The sequence below is a fragment of the Pristis pectinata genome, chromosome 12 (assembly GCF_009764475.1).
Source record: "Pristis pectinata isolate sPriPec2 chromosome 12, sPriPec2.1.pri, whole genome shotgun sequence".
Lineage (NCBI taxonomy): Eukaryota > Metazoa > Chordata > Chondrichthyes > Rhinopristiformes > Pristidae > Pristis > Pristis pectinata.
The window spans coordinates 50742591-50762353 of record NC_067416.1 but is presented as its reverse complement, the minus strand read 5'-3'; the positions used below and the strand labels follow the sequence as shown (position 1 = coordinate 50762353).

The following is a 19763-nucleotide window of genomic DNA, read 5'->3' as shown; positions in this document are numbered from 1 at the left end:
GCTGTGTCCACAACTCTCTGCAGTTTCTTGCGGTCCCGGGCAGAGCAGTTGCCGTACCAAGCCGTGATATATCCCGAATGGATGCTGTCTATGGCGCATCGATAAAAGTTGGTGAGAGTCAAAGGGGAGAAACCGAATTCCTTTAGCCTCCTGAGGAAGTGTAGAGGTTAGTGCAACATTTTACAGCGCCAGCGACCCAGGTTCAATTCCCACCGCTGTCTGTAAAGAGAACATTCCCGCAGGGTGAGCTGGGAGGGGGCTGGTGTGGGGCAGGAACACGGGCAGGAGGGGAGGTCCCAGATTGTTCCCGGTGTGGCCCCAGCTGGGCTGAACGGCCTGTCTCTGCACCGAACATCCTCAGTACTGGGGAGACACTCAGGGCTCGAGAACCAAGTGTGTTTCAAACAGAACAGCTTTATCTGGGCATAGATCCCGAACATTAAACTCCAGCCCAGTTACAGGCGTCACTGACATCAGGAGAACAAACCCCTGCCGTGCCCAGTGACCAGGGTTCAGTCCTGGGAGTCATGAGCAGCAGCAGGAACAGAAGCCAACACCTTGCAGCTGGACAATGTAGGTTGCAATATCCAGGTACAGGAGGCAGAAGATCCAGGAGCCTGAGGGCACGTCCCACCAGGCTCCAGGACAGCTGCTACCCCAGTGTGATGAGACTATTGAACGGTTCCCTTATACCATGAGATGGACTCCGACCTCACGATCTACTACTATTATGACCTTGCACCTTATTGTCTACCTGCAATGCACTTCCCTGTAGCTGTGACACTTTACTCTGCATTCTGTATTGTTTTACCCTTGTCCGACCTCAATGCACTGTGTAATGAATTGACCTGTACGAACGGTCTGCAAGACAAGTTTTTCACTGTACCTCGGTACAAGTGACAATAATAAACCAATACCAGTAATCTTATCTAGTTGGGATATTTTGTTTAGTTAAGAACCCAAAACCTCAGTCATCTCACGGTGCATCACGGACACCAGCCTCCCCTCCTTGGACTCTGTCTTTACCTCTCGCTGCCTTGGTGAAGCAGCCAGAATAATCAGAGACCCCACCCACCCGGGTCATTCTCTCTTTTCCCCTCTCCCATCGGGCAGAAGATACAGGAGCCTGAGGGCACGTACCACCAGGCTCAAGGACAGCTTCTACCCAACTGTGGTAAGACTATTGAACAGTTCCCTTATACGATGAGATGGTCTATAACCTCACGATCTACCTTGTTGTGACCTTGCACCTTATTGCACTGCACTTTCTCTGTAGCTGTGACACTTTACTCTGTACTGTTATTGTTTTTACCTGTACTACCTCAATGCACCCTGTACTAACTCAATGTAACTGCACTGTGTAATGAATTGACCTGTCTGAACAATATGCAAGACAAGTTTTTCACTGTACCCCGGTACAAGTGACAATAATAAACCAATTTCAATACCAAAATACCAAGCCGAATGCCCCCAACGCAGTGCTAAGAGACATCCACTGTTGGTAAGTGACTCCTTTTAACAACATTCACTCAGCTTGGACCTCACAAGCGGACGCAGAGTTGGGAATTTATTTTCGGGGACACATGCGAGTGATTCCGGAGATCAGGGGTGGGTTCAGCTTCACATATTGACGGAAGAATTGCTTCTGAGGAGTGGAGAGTATAAAAAAGATGGTTTTGTGTTCAGAGTAACGAGGAGATGGCTCCGGGACCAGTGGACACCAGGTTTAAATATTTTTGCAAAATCATCCAAGGCTCAGCACATCACGGAAACCAGCCTCCGCTCCGTGGACCCTGTCTATACCTCTCGCTGCCTTGGCGAAGCAGCCAGCATAATCAGAGACCCCACCCACCCAGGTTATTCTCTCTTCTCCCCTCTCCCATCAGATAGAAGACACAGAAGCCTGAGGGCACGTACCACCAGGCTCAAGGACAGCTTCTACCCAACTGTGATAAGACTATTGAACGGTTCCCTCATACGATGAGGTGGACTCTGACCTCACAATCTACCTCGTTGTGATCTTGCACCTTATTGCACTGCACTTTCTCTGTAGCTGTGACACTTTACTCTGTACTGTTATTGTTTTTACCTGTACTACCTCAATGCACTCTGTACTAACTCAACGTAACTGCGCTGTGTAATGAATTGACCTGTACGATCGGTATGCAAGACAGGTTTTTCATGAATTTCTCTAACTTCTGGTAAACGCCTCCCCTTTTCTCTCCTCCTCCCTCCCTCCTCCCTCATGCCTCTCTCTCCCTCCCTCCCCTCTGTCCCTCATACGATGGGGTGGACTCTGACCTCACAATCTACCTTGTTGTGACCTTGCACCTTATTGCACTGCACTTTCTCTGTAGCTGTGACACGTTACTCTCTACTGTTATTGTTTTTACCTGCACTACCTCAATGCACTCTGTACTAACTCAATGTAACTGCACTGTGTAATGAATTGACCTGTACGATCGGTATGCAAGACAGGTTTTTCACTGTACCTCGGTACAAGTGACAATAATAAACCAATACCAATGTCGGAGGCTGGGTGTTGAACCGTTCCATGGGGACATGTATAAACCTTCTCCCCAAGGTGAACTCACTGGTGCCTCAGGTGGACAGCTGACTGGCAGAATGAATCTCTTCCCACACACTCACTGTGAACGTCCCGGCGTCTCAGTGGAACAGAAGATGGCGTGAATCCCTTCATGCACCCGGAGCAGTGACTGGCTGTTCACCTTCTCTGTGCGTGGGAAGAGACTCATTCAGACAGTCAGTCTGTGGAAACGCCAACAAATTCACGCTGGAGAGAGGTAGAAAAGAAAGAGGCTAGGAAAGGGAAGACAAGAAGCAAGGTGGGGAGGGGGAGGCTGTTACAAAGAATTCAATGTTCATGCCGTTAGGCTGCAAGGTTCCAAGACGGAGAATGAGGTGCTGTTCCTCCAGTTTGCGCTTGGAATTCTCCCGGCAGTGGAGGAGGCCGAGGACTGACATGTCAGTGATAGTGTGGGAGGGGGAGTTGAAGTGACTGGCAACGGGGAGATGCAGATCGTGGTTACGGACAGAGCGCAGGAGCTCTGCGAAACGGTCACCTAGTCTGCGTTTGTGATTTAGGTGTTTCCTGCGCGTGAATCGCAGAGAGCTGGCGGACAGGTGCAGCAAGTGGTTAAGAGAGTAAATGACTCTCTTATTGGACGTTATTGCAAATGGGTCAGAGTTTAGAAATGGGGAATATTTGTTACAGGCAGCCACACCTGGATCCCCTGACCTGAGAAAGGACAGAGTAACATTGGATCGAGTTCCAAAGAGATTCCCTCAGGTAACAGAGATTGGTGGAGCTGTGGATGGTACGGAAGGTCGCCAAAGGATATGGATCAGTTGCGGATATGGGCAGAGATGTGGCAGATGGAGTCTAATATGGACAAGAGTGAGGTGTTGCATTTTGAGAGATAAAATGTAAAGGGGCAGCACACAGTTAATGGCAAGACCCTTAACGGTGTTGATGCACAGAGGGATCTTGGGGTCCAAGTCCATAATTCCCTGAAAGTGGCCGCACAGGTAGATAGGGTGGTGAAGAAGGCGTTCGGCATGCTTGCCTTCAGCAGTCGCTGCACTGAGTTCAAGAGTCAGGAAGTTCTGCTGCAGCTTTATGAAACTCTGCTTAGGCCACATCTGGAGTATTGCATTCAGTTCTGGTCGCCCCCTTACAGGGAGGATGTGGAAGCTTTGGAGAGGGTAAAGATGAGGTTATGAGCCAGAAGGAGAGGTTAGACAGACTTGGGTTGTTTTGTCGGGAGCTCCGGAGGCTGAGGGGAGACCTGATAGGGGTTGATAAGATCATGAGAGGCGTAGGTAGAGGAGACAGCCAGAATATTTTTCCCAGGGCAAACACTAGAGGCCATGCATTTAAGGTGAGAGGGCGAAAGTTTAAAGGAGACATGCGGGGCAAGTTTTTGTGCACAGAGGGTGGTGGGTGCCTGGGGTGGTGGTAGAGGAATCAGGTACAATAGGGGCATTTAAGAGGCTTTTAGATAGACACATGACTCTGCAGGGAATGGAGGGATGTGGATCGTGTTCAGGCAGAAAGGATTTAGTTTGATTTGGCATCGTGTTCAGCACAGACATTGTGGGCCGAAGGGCCTGTTCCTGTGCTGCACTGTTCTACGTTGGATGTAATTCCTGAGAGGAAAGGATTGTCCTCTCAAGAGAAACTGAAATGGGCTGGGTCTGTGCTCCTTGGGGGGGGGGGGGGGTTAGAAGAATGAGAGGTCGTCTTTTTTTAAGAATATACAAGATCCTGAGGGCATGCCGGGGAACATAGTGAGATATTCTCCACTCGTGGGAGGGTCTCGATCGAGGGACACAGATTGAAGTTGAGGGGCTGGTCATCTAAAACTGACGTACATACAAACTTCTTCTCGTGGAGATAGCACGCGTGCATTGTACCTCGTCCTCGACAGAACTGCTGCCAGCCATACGTGTGATTCAGCCCAATGTCTCCACCACAAGTAAAACATCCCCTCATCGAACACTACAGCACAGTCAGGAACTTTAGCCCACAATGTTGTGCCGACATTTTATCCTGCTGTAAGATCTATCGAACCCTTCCCTCCCACATAGACACATAAATGATAGAGAAATGGAAGGCTATCACGGACACCAGCCTCCCCTCCTTGGACTCTGTTTTTACCTCTCGTTGTCTTGGTGAAGCAGCCGGCATAATCAAAGACCCCACCCACCCGAGTCATTCTCTCTTCTCCCCTCTCCCACCGGGCAGAAGATACAGGAGCCTGAGGGCACGTACCACCAGGCTTAAGGACAGCTTCTACCCCACTGTGATAAGACTATTGGACGGTTCCCTTACACAATGAGATGGACTCTGACCGCACGATCTACCTTGTTGTGACCTTGCACCTTATTGCACTGCGCTTTCTCTGTAGCTGTGACACTTTACTCCGTACTGTTATGGTTTTTACCTGCACTACCTCAATGCACTCTGTACTAACTCAATGTAACTGCACTGTGTAATGAATTGATCTGTTCAATCGGTATGCAAGATAAGGTCCACAGAATTATGTATTCGTTGAAAAACACGATGATGCTGGAGGAACTCAGCAGGCCAGGCAGCATCCGTGGAGAAAAGCAGGCGGTCAACGTTTCGGTTCAGGACTGAAGATAGGGGAAGGGGAAACCCCAATATATTGGAGGGAAAAGCAGAGCAGTGATAGGTGGACAAAAGAGGGGAGGCGGGGCCCGTCACTGAGAGAGCGGTTTCTGGAGCGCCGGGGATTGTGGGGGAGGGCAGCGGCCATTGCTTCCACTCAGACCAGCGCTTTGCCGGCCCTCCGCAATGAGAAACGCGGGCGGGGCGGACTGGAAGGCGTCGAGCTGTGCAGATACTGCCAGCTCCTGATATCTAAACCCAAGGACTGGGGATTGAGAGCGAAAATCGAGAACTGTTACGTTCCCTTAATACTATCGTGGTGCCAGAATAATCTCAGGCCGCGAAAGGAACAATATTGAAAACTTTAAAATACCTTCCAATGGCATCCAGTGTTACCCAGAAGCCCCTCGGCCTCAGAAAGCGCCCTATCAGTATCACCCAAACTAACATCAGAAACCTCAAGCATGTGTAAAAACATTGGCCAGTGAGTGTCTCGGAGGGAGGAGGCAGGAACACAGCGGGTTCGGTCCCCTCCCCCGGCCGAGGGAGCTCGGTGGCAAGTAGGAGCCGAGCGTCGGGCCGTGACGAGGCCGGGCCGGGGCGGTCTCCGGGAACCCCGCGGGCCCCAGCACTGGGACAGTCCTGGCCCTTCCCCCCACAACTGCTCCCCCTCCTCCCCCCAACTCCTCCTCCTCCAACTCCTCCCCCCTCCTCCCCCCAAATCCCCCAACCCCTCCTCCTCCTCCTCCCCCCTCCTCCTCCTCCTCCCCCTCCTCCTCCTCCTCTCCATCCTCCTCCCCCCAACTCCCCCTTCCTCCTCCTCCTCCTCCTCCCCCAACACCCCTCCTACCCTCTTCTCCTCCCCTAACTCCTCCCCTTCCCCAATTACTCCCCCTCCCCCCCTCCCCTCCCCCTCCCCCTCCCCTCCCTCCCCCCCCTCCCCCCCCCCTCCCCCCCTCCCCCCCTCCCCCTCCCCCCTCCTCCCCCTCCCCCTCCCCCCTCCCCCTCCCCCCTCCCCCTCCCCCCCCCCCCCCCCCCCCCTCCCCCCCTCCCCCCCCCCTCCTCCCCCCTCCTCCCCCTCCTCCCCCCCTCCTCCCCCTCTTCCCCCTCTTCCCCCTCTCCCCCCTCCTCCCCCTCCCCCCCTCCCCCGGGCCCCGGGGATCCTCCCGTTTCCCACCGAAGGTGCGCCTTGTGGACCCGTAACAGGGAGAGCGGTTTCTGCAGCGCGGGGGATTGTGGGTAGGGTGGCAGCCATTGCTCCCATTGAGGGCGCTCCGACGGCACTCTTCAAACTGCATTGGGAAAACACAAGCGGGTGGATTGGGAGGCGTTGAGCTGCGCAAATGCTTCCAGCTCCTGTAATCTAAATTCAAGGATTGGGGATTGAGAGCGAATAGAGAAAAATGTTAAGATCCTAGTTCCGCTGATACAATCTACTTTGTTGTGACCTTGCACCTTATTGCACTGCACTTTCTCTGTAGCTGTGACACTTTACTCTGTACTGTTATTGTTTTTACCTGTACTACATCAATGCACTCTGTACTAACTCAATGTAACTGCACTGTGGAATGAATTGACCTGTACGATCGGTATGCAAGACGAGTTTTTCTCTGTACAAGTGACAATAATAAACCAAGAAACCGCACCAGCATCTCTACTTTCTCAGCAGGTTGAAGACATTTGGCATGTTCCCTTTGAACCTCACCAATTCTTATCACTGCACCATAGAAAGCATCCTATCCAGATGCATCACAGGCTTGGTACGTTAACTGCTCTACCCGAGAGTTGTCTACGCAGCTCAGTCCATCACAAAAATCAGCCTCCCCTCCAAGGGCTTCGACTACACTTCTCGCTGCCTCAGAAAAGCAGCTAAGATTATGAGACCCCAGCCGCCCCAGACATTCTCTCTTCTCCACCCTTCCATTGGGCAGAAGACACAAAAGCCTGAAAGCACGTACCACCAGGCTCTAGGACAGCTTCTATCCCACTGTTAGAAGACTGAATGGACCTCTTGTACGACAAAGATGGACTCTTGACCTCACGATCTACCTCATCGAGGCCCTTGCACCTGTTGCTAACTGCACTGAACTTTCTCTGTAACTGCAACATTCCGTTCTTTACGACCTTTATGTTTTGAAACGATGTGCATGGTCGGCACGCAAAACAAAGTTTTTCTCTGCTTCTCGGTACACGTGACAATAATAAGCCAATTACCAATCAAGGTGGATGGTCACCGTCTTTTCTCCAGAGCAGAGGAGTCTTAAACTAGAGGGCATGGGTTTAAAGCTGAGAGGGGAAGGAGTTCGTACGGAGGATGGTGGGAATATGGAACGAGCTGCCAATGGATTTTCTATATACCCGCAACCCTCTGTTTAACGTTTAAAAGACATTTGAACCGGTAGGTGGAGGGGAAATGTTTAAGGTGTGTGTCATATGCAAATGGGACTCTAGCTCAGGACAATGCGTTCCCGCCAGGTCGCTGCGCCAACAGGGGTGGCGGGAACAGAATGGGGCAGGGTCACGGGGTTGACCTCCCTGGGTGGGTGGGGCGTGGGGGTCGGTATCTCCCCTGTAATTGGAAAATGAAAATCACGGAGCGGTCATGGAAGATTGTGATTGGGTGAGTTCTTGTTCCAGCCATGTGCATCCGAGTGTAAAACGAGTGTCCCGGGCAGGGAAACCCAGACTTTCCCCAGGAGCAGCGAGGATGGGCGGCTGGAGGATCTCACGGGACACGGGGACTGATCCAAAGTTGTCCGGGGCAATGAGGCCGCGGGTGGTGCTGCGGAGATTGCGACTTCCACCCCGGGGCCACAGGTAATTAAACAGGCGCCGGGCTCATGTTCACCGCGGCTCAGACACTGGAACGTGTCAGGTCGTGGTGGCTCTGAATAAAACGTCGGTCAGCAATCGCATCGTTTCGGATCTCGGGCTGAATTGACCCCAACCCTAGAAACCAATCGGTGTAAAGGAGGGGGAACGCTTAGTGTGTGAGACAGAGAGGGAGGATTTAATGAGTTCAGTGGTCAACGATACCGGATGAGGTGCGATTTAGCAGATCAGTAGCTACGGGAAAGACAGGCTGAATGGAGCGGCAGGCCCGAGAGGTGGCTGGGTGTTGGAAAGCACCCAGGTGAGGGGGTTTCAGAGAGAGTTTTCCCAGGGAGGGAAGTCACGTTTCGAGGGGAGAGAGAGATTTGGTGGGGGGGGGGGGAGGGGTGCAGGGAGAACTGGAGAAAGTGAACGATGGAGAGGGAGAGAGAATCAGTTGTGATGGAGGGTGAAATGGTCCGCGCCCCCCCCTCCTCCTCCTCCTCCCACCGGGGTCGGAGTCCAGTGTGGACCAGACGGGGAGGCGATCTCCCTTCGCTGGAGGCCATCAGTGAACCGGTTCGGTTTCGTGATGATCCACCGGTTTCAGCGTGAGGCTCCAAACACACAACTTTTTCCAAATTTCAGAACCTGCCCTTCATTTTCGTGTTCACCCTCTTCCCCTCCCCCCCCCTCTTCCCCTCCCCCCCCTCTTCCCCTCCCCCCCCCCCCCTTATTCCGCAGGGATTCAGCAATAATCCAAACAGCGCGTCAGGATCGGCCGCAGTCGCTCGACCCACCGGCACCCGACCGTCAGCGGCCTTCGGAGAACGCGAGAGGAAAACGGCCCGTTCACGGCGGGGAGAGACGGTGCCGGGGTCCCGAGCGCGGCCGGGGCTTCAGCCGGGCCCCCGGACCGCCGAGGCACCCGAGCCATTACCCCAAGGAGAAACGGTGGAAATGCGGGGACTGCGGGAAGGCGTTTCTCTACCCGTCCCACGTGGAAATCCACCGCCGCAGTCACACCGGGGAGAGGCCGTTCATCTGCCCCGTGTGCGGGAAAGGGTACCGCTGTTCATCTTCCCTGCTCAAACACCAGCTTGTCCACTCCAGGAAGACGCCGTTTGTCTGCTCTCTGTGCGTGGGAAGGGGTTCACTCAGTCTGACAAGTTAATGGTGCACCATCTGGCTCGCACCGCTGAGAAGCCGTCTGCCTTGCTCTCGGTGTGGGGAGGGATTCTCTCCGGTCATCCGAGACACATCGGGACACACCAGCACATTCATGCTGGAGAGAGGAACCATTCGCCCGCTCCGGGTGCGGGAAGGGAATCACTCAGTTAGCCCACAAGTGACCGCAGGGCGTGGAGTGCCCGATGGTGGTGGTTCCTCAATTATTGTAGAGTTGAACCGTGTTCACTGCCGGCCTGGGCTCCTCCTCCTGATGTTTCACAGCCCCTGGAGCTGGGCTTAATTTTAATGAATAAATCATCCTGATCTTGAACATGTGGCGCTTTGCCTATTTTATTGGCTGGTGTAATACTCTTATGAATTTGGGTATTTAACGTATTATTTCATTGAAGAACTTTTCTTGTGTGGCTTTTGTGGAAAATAATGGATGGGCAGAATCTAAGATCTTTATTAGTCACATGTACTGCGAAACACTCAGTGAAATGCATCCTTGGCGGAGAGTGTTCTGGGGGGCAGCCCGCAAGTGTTGCCACGCTTCCTGCGCCAACATAGCATTGCCCACAACTTCCCAACCCGTACGTCTTTGAAATGTGGGAGGAAACCGGAGCACCTGGAGGAAACCCACGCAGACACGGGGAGAACATACCTTACAGATAGTGACTGGATTTGAACCCGGGTCGCTGGCGCTGTGAAGCGTTACACTAACTGCTACACTACCGTGCCTGGCCTGTTAGTGCACGTTCTGGACCAACAAGTCAGGCCTTTGGAGACAGGATAGTGAAACATTCCCACGTGGTACAGTGATGGAACTTATCCGTAAGTAGGAATTGATGTTGGGTGAATTTGAAATGTGCAAAAAAATATTTAGGAATTGACAACAAAATAATACTCTAGATGCTGGAAATCTGAAATGACCACCTGAGGTGCTGAAACTACTCGGCAGATTGGGCAGGAACATGCAAGAACATAGAACATACTGCACAGTACAGGCCCTTCGGCCCACAATGTTGTGCCAACATTTTATCCTGCTCTAAGATCTATCTAACCCTTCCCTCCCACATCGCCCCCCTTTGTTTTTTCTGTCATCCGTGTGGACAGGGCTTTCTGCTCCCACGTGAAAAGAGTTGATTGGTGGATGGGCAAAGGGGTCACAGGCAAGTGTTTGGGGGGGGGGGGGGGGGGGAGGAGGGCTTTGAAAAGTGAGGTATCCAGAGTTCAAGGTCTGCATATTCTTGTCAGAGTGATGGGCAAGGTCTGGCAGGGGCAGGGAGCCCTGGATGATGAGGTCCCGTCCAGGAAAAAGGAGGCGTAGGTCAGCTGCAGGGAGCTGGGATCAACCAAATCCCTGGAGGAGTATAGATGATGCAAGAGTGTACTTGGGAAAGAAACCATCCTTCCCCCTCCTTGGACTCTAGGGTGCCAGCCACAGTCTGTAAGGAGCTTGTACGTTCTCCCCGTGACTGTGTGGGTTTCCTCTGGGTGCTCGGGTTTCCTTCCACATTCCAAAGACGCACAGGTTGGGAAGTCGTGGGCATGCTATGTTGGCGCCGGAAGCGTGGCGACACTTGCGGGCTGCCCCCCCCCGCAACACTCTACGCAAAAGATGCATTTCACTGTGTGTTTTGATGTACTTATCTTTACCTCTGTGATTCCCTCCTAAATCAGCGATGGTCAAGTGCTATTGAACTAAGTATCGTAGCAGACCAATTGTGATCTTGCGTTTCCACACACAACTCCTCCGTTCATCTGCTCTGTGAAAGGAGTTGACAGAAGAGATGACTTTGAACTCTGTGGTGAGCTGTGACTTGGCTGGTTGCACTCAGTTCCCTCGGAAGGTTGGGACTTTGCTTCCGGCTCCAGGGATGTTCACAAACTGCAAGTGGAACTTTCCAATGCAGTGCTGAACAGTTGCTGTGGTGTTAGGGTTGACATCTTTCACGAGCGTCTCTAAATTCAGCTCCCTGCGGTAGACCCAAGAGTCGGGAATGGAAGCCCCAAATTCCCTGAGTGGTTGCAGAGAGATGAGGGTCTTTAAATATGCGGGCAGGCTGGAGAAGCTGAGTAGTTCTTATCTTCACAGATGTGAAGAGGAAATCTGACGAAGGAGTTAAATATCACGGCTTGGTACGGCAACTGCTCTGCCCGGGACTGCAAGAAACTGCGGAGAGTTATGAACACAGCCCAGCGCGTCACGGACACCAGCCTCCCCTCCATGGTCTTTAACTCTCGCTGCCTTGGTGAAGCAGCCAGCATAATCAAAGACCCCACCCACCCAGGTCATTCTCTCTTCTCTCCTCTTCTATTGGGTAGAAGATACAGGAGCCTGAGGGCACGTACACCGGACTCAAGGACAGCTTCTACCCCACGGTGATACAATTGAATGGTTCCCTTATATGATGAGATGGACTCTGACCTCACAATCTACCTGCACTGCACTTTCTCTGTAGCTGTGACACTTTCCTCTGTACTGTCATTGTTTTTACCCTGTACTACTTCAATGCACTCTGTACTACCTCAATACACTGTGTAATGAATTGACCTGTACGATCGGTATGCAAGACAAGTTTTTCACTGTACCTCGGTACAAGTGACAATAATAAACTAAAACCAAATATCATTTAATTTGGACAAAGTAGAATAGAAGAGTTTCCACTAGCTGAACAGCCAAGAACCAAAGGACCTGGAATGAAGGTGGTTTGGAGCAGAAACAAACTGATGCAAGAATCCTGCAAAGCATCCGCTTTGCACTTTATCCTTTTTGTTAGATTATGTCAAAGAGATTATCCTCTAAACTTTGGAGTAACGGTAATTGTGGGGCATTTTCCTGGTATTTGGTCACATTCTTAATCTAATGGGACGAGTAGGGTGTTGGCTCTGCTCTGATCAAATGACAGTTGTAGACCCTGCGTCTGTTCTGGAGACCAGCAACCAACCCAGTCGGTGGAATGGCACCAGAAAATGCCGGAAATACTTAGCAGGTCTGTCGGCATCTGTGGGGGGAGAGAGAGGGAGTCCGGTCTGTGGTCTGGCAAATGGTACCAGAGTATCTGGGCCAGAACTACTAGACTGTACAACAGCTTTTTTTCCCCAGGCTGTCAGGCTCCTGAATACCCTGGAGGCAAATGCCGCGTCAAAAGCCCTGGTTTGTACAATGGTGTAAAGAACTTTGGCTGCTGCTGAGCATGTTTATACATTTAGTGCAACACACTGAGTTCTGGATTTTCTTCGTCCAACTCAGTTTTGCACTAACCCTGCACTAATTTTGTATTCTGTATATACCGCTTTTTGCATTATTTGTACTTGCACAATTTTCTTGTCTGAGTTTATTGTATGTCCTCTATTTTTTGTATGTCCTCCGTTGTGTGAGTCTGGGCGAAACAGCATTTAGTTCCTCCATGTGTTTTTATAGCATTTGGGTGACTGACAATAAAGTAACTTGAACCTTGGACCTTGAATCATGAGCTGATCCATTCTGCCATTTAGCCCCACTCCCCTGCCTTCTCACCATAACCTTTGATGCCCTGTCTGCTCAGATACCTAGCAATCTCCAGAAATAAATGTAAATATAAATTTTATTTATATATAATAATATTAAGTATATATACCACTACACCACCGTACCTGCCCACAGAGTAATGGTAGGTGGTTTAGAAAGATGGAGGGGATGCTTTCCTTTAGAGGCAGAGATATAAAACAGTAAGAGTGTAGCAGTTAGCGTAACACTATTACAGCGCCAGCGACCCGGGTTCAATTCCGGCCGCTGTCTGTAAGGAGTTTGTACGTTCTCCCCATGTCTGCGTGGGTTTCCTCCGGGTGATCCGGTTTCCTCCCACATTCCAAAGTTGTACGGGTTGGGAAGTTGTGGGCATGCTATTGTTGGTGCCGGAAGCGTGGCGACACTTGCGGGCTGCCCCCAGAACACTATCTGTAAAAAGATGCATTTCACTGTGTGTTTCAATATATGCGTGACTTATAAAGATGTCTTAATAGTCAGCAGGAGCTGGAGATATGCACGTAGATCGTAGACCGATGTAAAAACAACAGGTTTATTGCAGAGGATGATCTTCACTCCTCCAGTCCCCGCCACCCCTCTATATTCATTGGGGCTATCTTAGCACCAGGGGCTTAGATGGGGCAGAATTTGCGAGATGCATCCAGGAAAGGTTTCTTGAAACGTTATGTAGATAGCCCAACTAGGGATGGGGCTCCACTAGTATTGGGGAATGAGCCTGACCAGATATTAGACATTTCAGTGGGGGAGCATTTTGGCAACAGTGAGCATAATTCAAAGGTTTTAAGTTATGGATAAGGATAAAACTGGTCCTCATCTGAAGGTGCTAAATTGGGGGAATGCTAATTACAACAGTATTACGTAGGAATTGGTATTGGTTTTGAGGTACAGTGAAAAACTTGTCCTGCATACCATTGGTATAGATCAATTCATTACACAGTGCAGATACATTGAGTTAGTGCAGAGTGCATTGAGGTAGTACAGGTAAAAACAATAACACAATACAGAGAAAAGTGTCACAGCTACAGAGAAAGTGTAGTGCAGGTAGACAATGAGGTGCAATGTCAAACAAGGTAGATTGTGAGGTCAAGAATACATCTCACTGTATAAGGGAGCTGTTCAATAATCTTATCACAGTGGGTAGTAGCTGTCCTTGAGCCTGATGGTACGTGCCCTCAGGCTCCTGTATCTTCTGCCTGATGGACGAGGAGAGAAGAGAGAATGACCCGGGTGGGTGGGGTCTTTGCTTATGTTGGCTGCTTCACCAAGGCAGCGAGAGGTAAAGACAAAGAGTCCAAGGAGGGGAGACTGGTTTCCGTGATGTGCTGGGCTGTGTCCACAACTCTCTGCAGTTTCTTGCGATCCTGGGCAGAGCAGTTGCCATACCAAGCCATAATGCTTGCCACCAAGCATTTGACAAGGAACCTCGCGGTCGGCTGGTCCGGAAGATTATCTCACATGGGATCCACGGTGAATGGACAAATTGGATCCAGATTGGCTTGGTCACAGATGACAGAGGGTGGTGGTAGAGGGGTGTGTCCCTGACAGGAGGTCTGTGATCAGTCCTCTAAAGTTTGGTGAATGGGACCTGTCATTTGTAATATATATTGATGATCTGGGTGATAATGTAGGTGGTCTGGTCAGTGAGTTTGCTGATGACACAAAAATTGGTGGAGTTGTATATAGTGGGGAAGGTTGTCAATACAGCAGGATGTAGATCATTTGGAGAACTGGGCGAAGAAATGGTAGATGGAGCTTAATCCAGGCAAGTGTGAGGTGATGCACTTTGAGAGGTTAAACGGTACGTCAAAAAAAAGTCCAAAAAACCACGCTGTAAATGGCGGGACCCTCCGGGGCACTGATGTACAGAGGGAATGTGGGGTGCAAGTCCACAGCTCCCTGGGAGTGGCAACGCAAGGTGGTAAAGGTGGTGTACGGCATACTTGCCTTCATCGGTCGGGATGTTGAGTGTTGAAGTGGGGAAGTGATGTCGCAGTTGTCTGAAAGTTTGGATAGGCCATATTTGGAGTATTGTGTGCAGTTCTGGTCACCGCACTGTGGGAAGGACTTGGACGCTTTGGAGACGTGTCAGGAGAGGTTCATGAGGATATTGCCTGGTCGGAGAGGATCGGCTGCAGGGAGATGTTGGAGAACCTCGGAAGGTTTCCTCTGCGGCATCGGAGGCGGTGCGAGCGGCCCGATCGAGGTATATGGAATTTTGGGAGACGTAGAGAGGGAAGGTGGTCTTCTTCACAAGGTGGGATAGAAGGATCAGAGGTCCGAGGTAAGGGGAGGGGGAAGTTTGAAGAAGATTTATGAGGCATTTTTCTTTTACACTGAGTGGTAGGTGTCTGGAACACGCTGCCAGGGGAGGTGTAAGAAGCAGATACAATAGCAATATTTGGGATCCATTTATTCACATTGAACAAGCAGGGAATAGCAGGATATCGACTATGTGCAGGCAGATGAGGTGACTTTAGACTGGCATAGAGATCAGATATCTTAATTAGTCACATGTACATCGAAACACACAGTGAAATGCATCCTTTTTTGCGTAGAGTGTTCTGGGGGCAGCCCGCAAGTGTCTCCATGCTTCCGGCGCCAATGTAGCATGCCCACAGCTTCCTAACCCATACGTCTTTGGAATGTGGGAGGAAACTGCACCCGGAGGAAACCCACGCAGACACGTGGATAAGGGGTAAGATATCTTTGTTAGTCACACGTACATTAGTCACAATTGTTATGGACTCAGTGAATGTCCCTTTAAGATAGAGTGTGTGTGTGTGTGGGGGGGGGGGGCGTGCTTACGTCAATAGAAGATAAAGGACGTAATGATGTTGTTGAAGAAGTCAGAAGAAGGAGAGAGAGAGAGAAGGGAGAGAGACACCAGCCTGCTAGTTTTCTCTATCGATGGATGGGAAACAATAACTGTGTTGCCACTGAAATCCATGTATGGAAGTTGGAAGTAATCCGGTGGAGTTCACTTTGTTGCTGACCTGTAGAAGGAAACAGGTATTTGTGTGGGACGACCACGGTTCGGATGCTTTTCGGGGTGAGGAAGTCACGACCGAGTAAACACTGGTGTCGTTTGGGTTCCATCGTGGAACATTTGGATTTCATATTTACTCTCCCTATATCTACGTCTTATCTTCAGACAACGGTGGTTGTTGAAGAAGCCTTTGCTCATGTTTCACCTTATGGCTTGTGGAACTGAACTTTAAGAACCATTCCTGAACTTGGAGTTTTGGACTTTGTCACACACACACACACACGAAGAGTTTAGTTTTAGGGGTTAATGTTCAAGGTTTAACATTTTTGAATTCTAACATACTAACATTTTTACTTTTATTTAACGTATTTTCATAAGTAGTGATTAATAAAATAGTTTTTAAACACTGAATCATGCTCAGTGTGTTTCTTTTGTTGCTGGTTCGTGTCAGAATGTCTGGGCTGTATTCTGTGTTCTATGAATGGCAAGTTCCTGTTTTTTTATCTCCCTATAGCTCTGAGTCAATCCCTCTGTGATTTAAATCTACTTCCCCCTGTTTATTTCCCGTTCCTGAATGACATTGGTCCTCCCTATGATTCCCATCCAGAATACTCCGTTTTATCATTCCTCAGCAAGCTTTATCTCGAAGGGAAACTCTCCCAGCTGAACTGGTCTCCTCTCCGAGTCATAATTCCCCAAGCCCAGCTAAATTAACCTAAATCTCCTCTGCACTGTCACGTCCTTTCCATACTGTGATGACCAGAACCGTTTCCCAGCTGGAGCCTAACAAGTTAACTAAAAACAGAAACTGATCAAAACACTCAGGAGATGGGGTGGCATCTATGGACAGGAAAATAGTTGGTTTCAGGTTGAAGACCTAACTTTTGACCCGAAATATTTATTTGGTTTCTCTTTCCACAAATGCTGCTTAACCTGCTGAGTGGTTTTCAACACTTTGTTTATATTTCAGATTCCCATTATCAGCAGTTGTTTGACTTCCATTGCCAAATTGATGATGTGCTTTAACTGCTTATCTGACCCGGGTTCAATTCCGGCTACTGTCCGTAAGGAGTTTGTACATTCTCCCTGTGGGTTTCCTCTGGGTGCTCCGGTTTCCTCCCATATTCCAAAGACGCATGGGTGGGGAAGTTGTGGGCAATGCTATGTTGGCGCTGGAAGCGTGGTGATACTTGCGGGCGGCCCCCCCAGAACACTCTACGCAAAAGATGCATTTCACTGTGTGTTTTGATGTACGTGTGACTAATAAAGATATCTTAATCTTAATTGTTATATGGCTTTTGATCCATTGATTTTCCCTACATTGGGCCATTTGATGGGTCATTGATTTTTCCCTACATTGGGCCATTTGATGGGTCATTGATTTTCCCTACATTGGGCCATTTGATGGGTCATTGATTTTTCCCTACACTGGGCCATTTGATGGGTCATTGATTTTCCCTACATTGGGCCATTTGATGGGTCATTGATTTTCTCTACATTGGGTCATTTAATGATGCATTTAGGCTGCAGGTTCTGCATTCTGGCCTCATGCATGTGCCAGTACTTGCTCCTAGTACCTGGTACCAGGAGGTTACAGCACCTACTGTACCAAGCACCTAGTACTTGCTCCTATTGGCACAGGGACTAAATTGCACACCAGACAATAAAGTCCTGGGCGATCTCAGCAAGTGATCCTGAGCCAAAGTATTTCAGAGGACCTGACTGCCTGTCCTCAAGAACTGTGCCAACAGAAGATTCAACAGAGTGAGACGGGAGGAGGCTGGTGTGGAGCAGAAACACTGACAGGGTCCGACTGGGCTGCAAACCCTCTCCCACCGAACGTTGTGTGTATTACAGAGACATTAAGGAACCCAGACACGGGTCTTAAAACAGAACTGATTTTATTTGTCACAGATCAAGGCCAGATTTAGGGGTTCCTAGCGTCCACTGAAACAAATCCCAGCTGTGCCTAAATGACCAGGGTTCAATCCTGGACGTGATGAACATAAATGCAAAATCCAACACCAGCAGTCCCTTGTGAAGCTGCCTCCGGTCTCAACAGCTACAAAGGTTAAATATTCATTGTACGCTGTGTTTAAACTTTCTCCCCAGAATGAACTCGCTGTTGTTTCAGCAGGTGGGATGACTGAGGCAGGTGAAGGCCAAGTGAATCTCTCTGTTCTGCTGGTCACATTGTGACTTTATCTCCCATGAATAAAACAGACAAGCATCCCCTCTTCCCTATTGAAAGACTGATGACATTCTGGTGCCGTTGAACTGACGTGTGATGTTGAGTTTGAGATTCCCATATATAAACCCTCTGCTTTTTCTATCCTGTAAAAGCATTTTTTGCAAAAGTCATCAACAGATACAGGACAGCAATCCAGAACAGAGAATTTTAATTTGCGAGTATTGACCAAGTCAGTCACACTTCACTTCCAGCTGAACATTGGGGCTTTGATTGAACTCTGGAAACTTGGACACAAATATCAAGCCTCTTGTGCCAGCACAAAAGGCTGGCAGCTGGAGGAACTGAGCCACCCAAAACGACAGGGCAGAGTATTGTGTCGATGTCTTAGAAATTGCACTTTTAAATTGCAAACTTGCGGCTCAGTAAGTAAGGATTATCCCAACTGAGTCACAAACAAAGCAGGAATAACCTTTTGAATTTCTATCTCGCACGCTTTGTAATCTCCTTTGCAGAAGAAGGGGATGACATGCCGACGGGAATCTCAGACGTCAAGAGCTGACAGAATCACTCGATTGGTGAGTGACTGTGCATCATGGGAGGAGAAATGTTTGATCTGCCCATGAGGTGAGAGTACATAAGTCTTGATGGTCTCACTGTTGTCTGTAAGTTGGTGGGGGGGTAAACTCCCTTCCTGAAACAACCCCTCCCCTCCATTCCTCCTGCTGAATGTTCTCCCACAATGTGTTGGAGAGGGAGTTCCATGAATTAGACCCATGGATGCTGAAGGAACTGTACTGTAACTTGGTGCTGGTGTTCCTATGTGCCTGCTGACCTTGACAGGTGTCAGCAGAGTAGCCCAGGTGAGTAAATGTGGAGCATTTTGTAAATGGTACACACTGCTGCAGCCACGTCGTGCCTAGGAGCGTGGGGAAAGGAATGTTTGTGGTGGGAGGTGGGTTGCTGGTCAACCTGCTTTGTCCCAGATGGTGGTAAACTTCTCATACATTGTTCAGGCTGTGCACATTCCAGGCGAGTGGGCAGGGTAGCGTAGCAGTTAGTGTAACGCTATTACAGCGCCAGCGACCCGGGTACAATTCCCGCCGCTGCCTGTAAGGAGTTTGTACGTCCTCCCCGTGGGTTTCCTCCGGGTGCTCCGGTTTCCTCCCACATTCCAAAGACGTACGGGTTAGGAAGTTGCGGGCGTGTTATGTTGGCACCAGAAGCTTGGCGACACTTGCGGGCTGCCCCCCCAGAACGCTCTATGCAAAAGATGCATTTCACTGTGTGTTTCGATGTACATGTGACTAATAAAGAGATCTTATAAGTGTTCATTCATTAAGACAACAAGGGGGAAATTTCTTTTCTTGGAGGACTGAGACTCTTTTGCATTGCCTGTCCGACAGAGCTGTCGAGCTAGAGTCACGGATTATGTTCTGTGTGGAGACTGATGGACTTTTGGAAGTACAAGGGTTCTGGGAGAGTGGGAAACTGGTGTTGGGGGCCAGGGTGGGTGATCTTGGGTGGTAGAGCTTAATCTTAAGATATCCTAAGTGCAGAGAGCTCCAACAGCCTCCTGACCAGTTCATCACTGCGCTCTCGGTTCCCACCTCAGTGATGCCCCTCGCTGCCTCCCCCCTACCCTCCCCTCTCACCAAACGGGCCCAATTCACCTGCTACTGAAAACCTCATGTGTTCTCTCTTTCCTCCAGATTTGCCTACTCCAATCTCTCCCACACCCCCCCCCCCCACCACCTTCCATACAATACAAACAAGTGTCCACCCAAAACACCAGCCACGTTCATGCATTCCCCCCCCCCCCCCCACCCCGAGACCGCTGACCCACACTAGGTCCAATTTGCAAGCACGCTGCTGTTCAGCGCCTGTCTTCGGTTCCCTCCCCACCACCTCTGCCACTACT

General features: G+C 50.0%; 1 protein-coding gene across 1 annotated transcript; it reads left to right on the top strand.

Annotated features, from left to right (window-relative positions):
• The first annotated feature begins 7470 nt into the window (after window positions 1–7470).
• Window positions 7471–9533, top strand: LOC127576601 (putative zinc finger protein 56). The gene is made up of 3 exons (XM_052027183.1): window positions 7471–7553; window positions 7793–7972; window positions 8711–9533. Exons 2-3 carry the CDS (start codon window positions 7863–7865, stop codon window positions 9138–9140), a joined length of 540 nt encoding a protein of 179 aa, XP_051883143.1. The 5' UTR covers window positions 7471–7553; window positions 7793–7862; the 3' UTR covers window positions 9141–9533.
• The last annotated feature ends 10230 nt before the right edge of the window (window positions 9534–19763 follow it).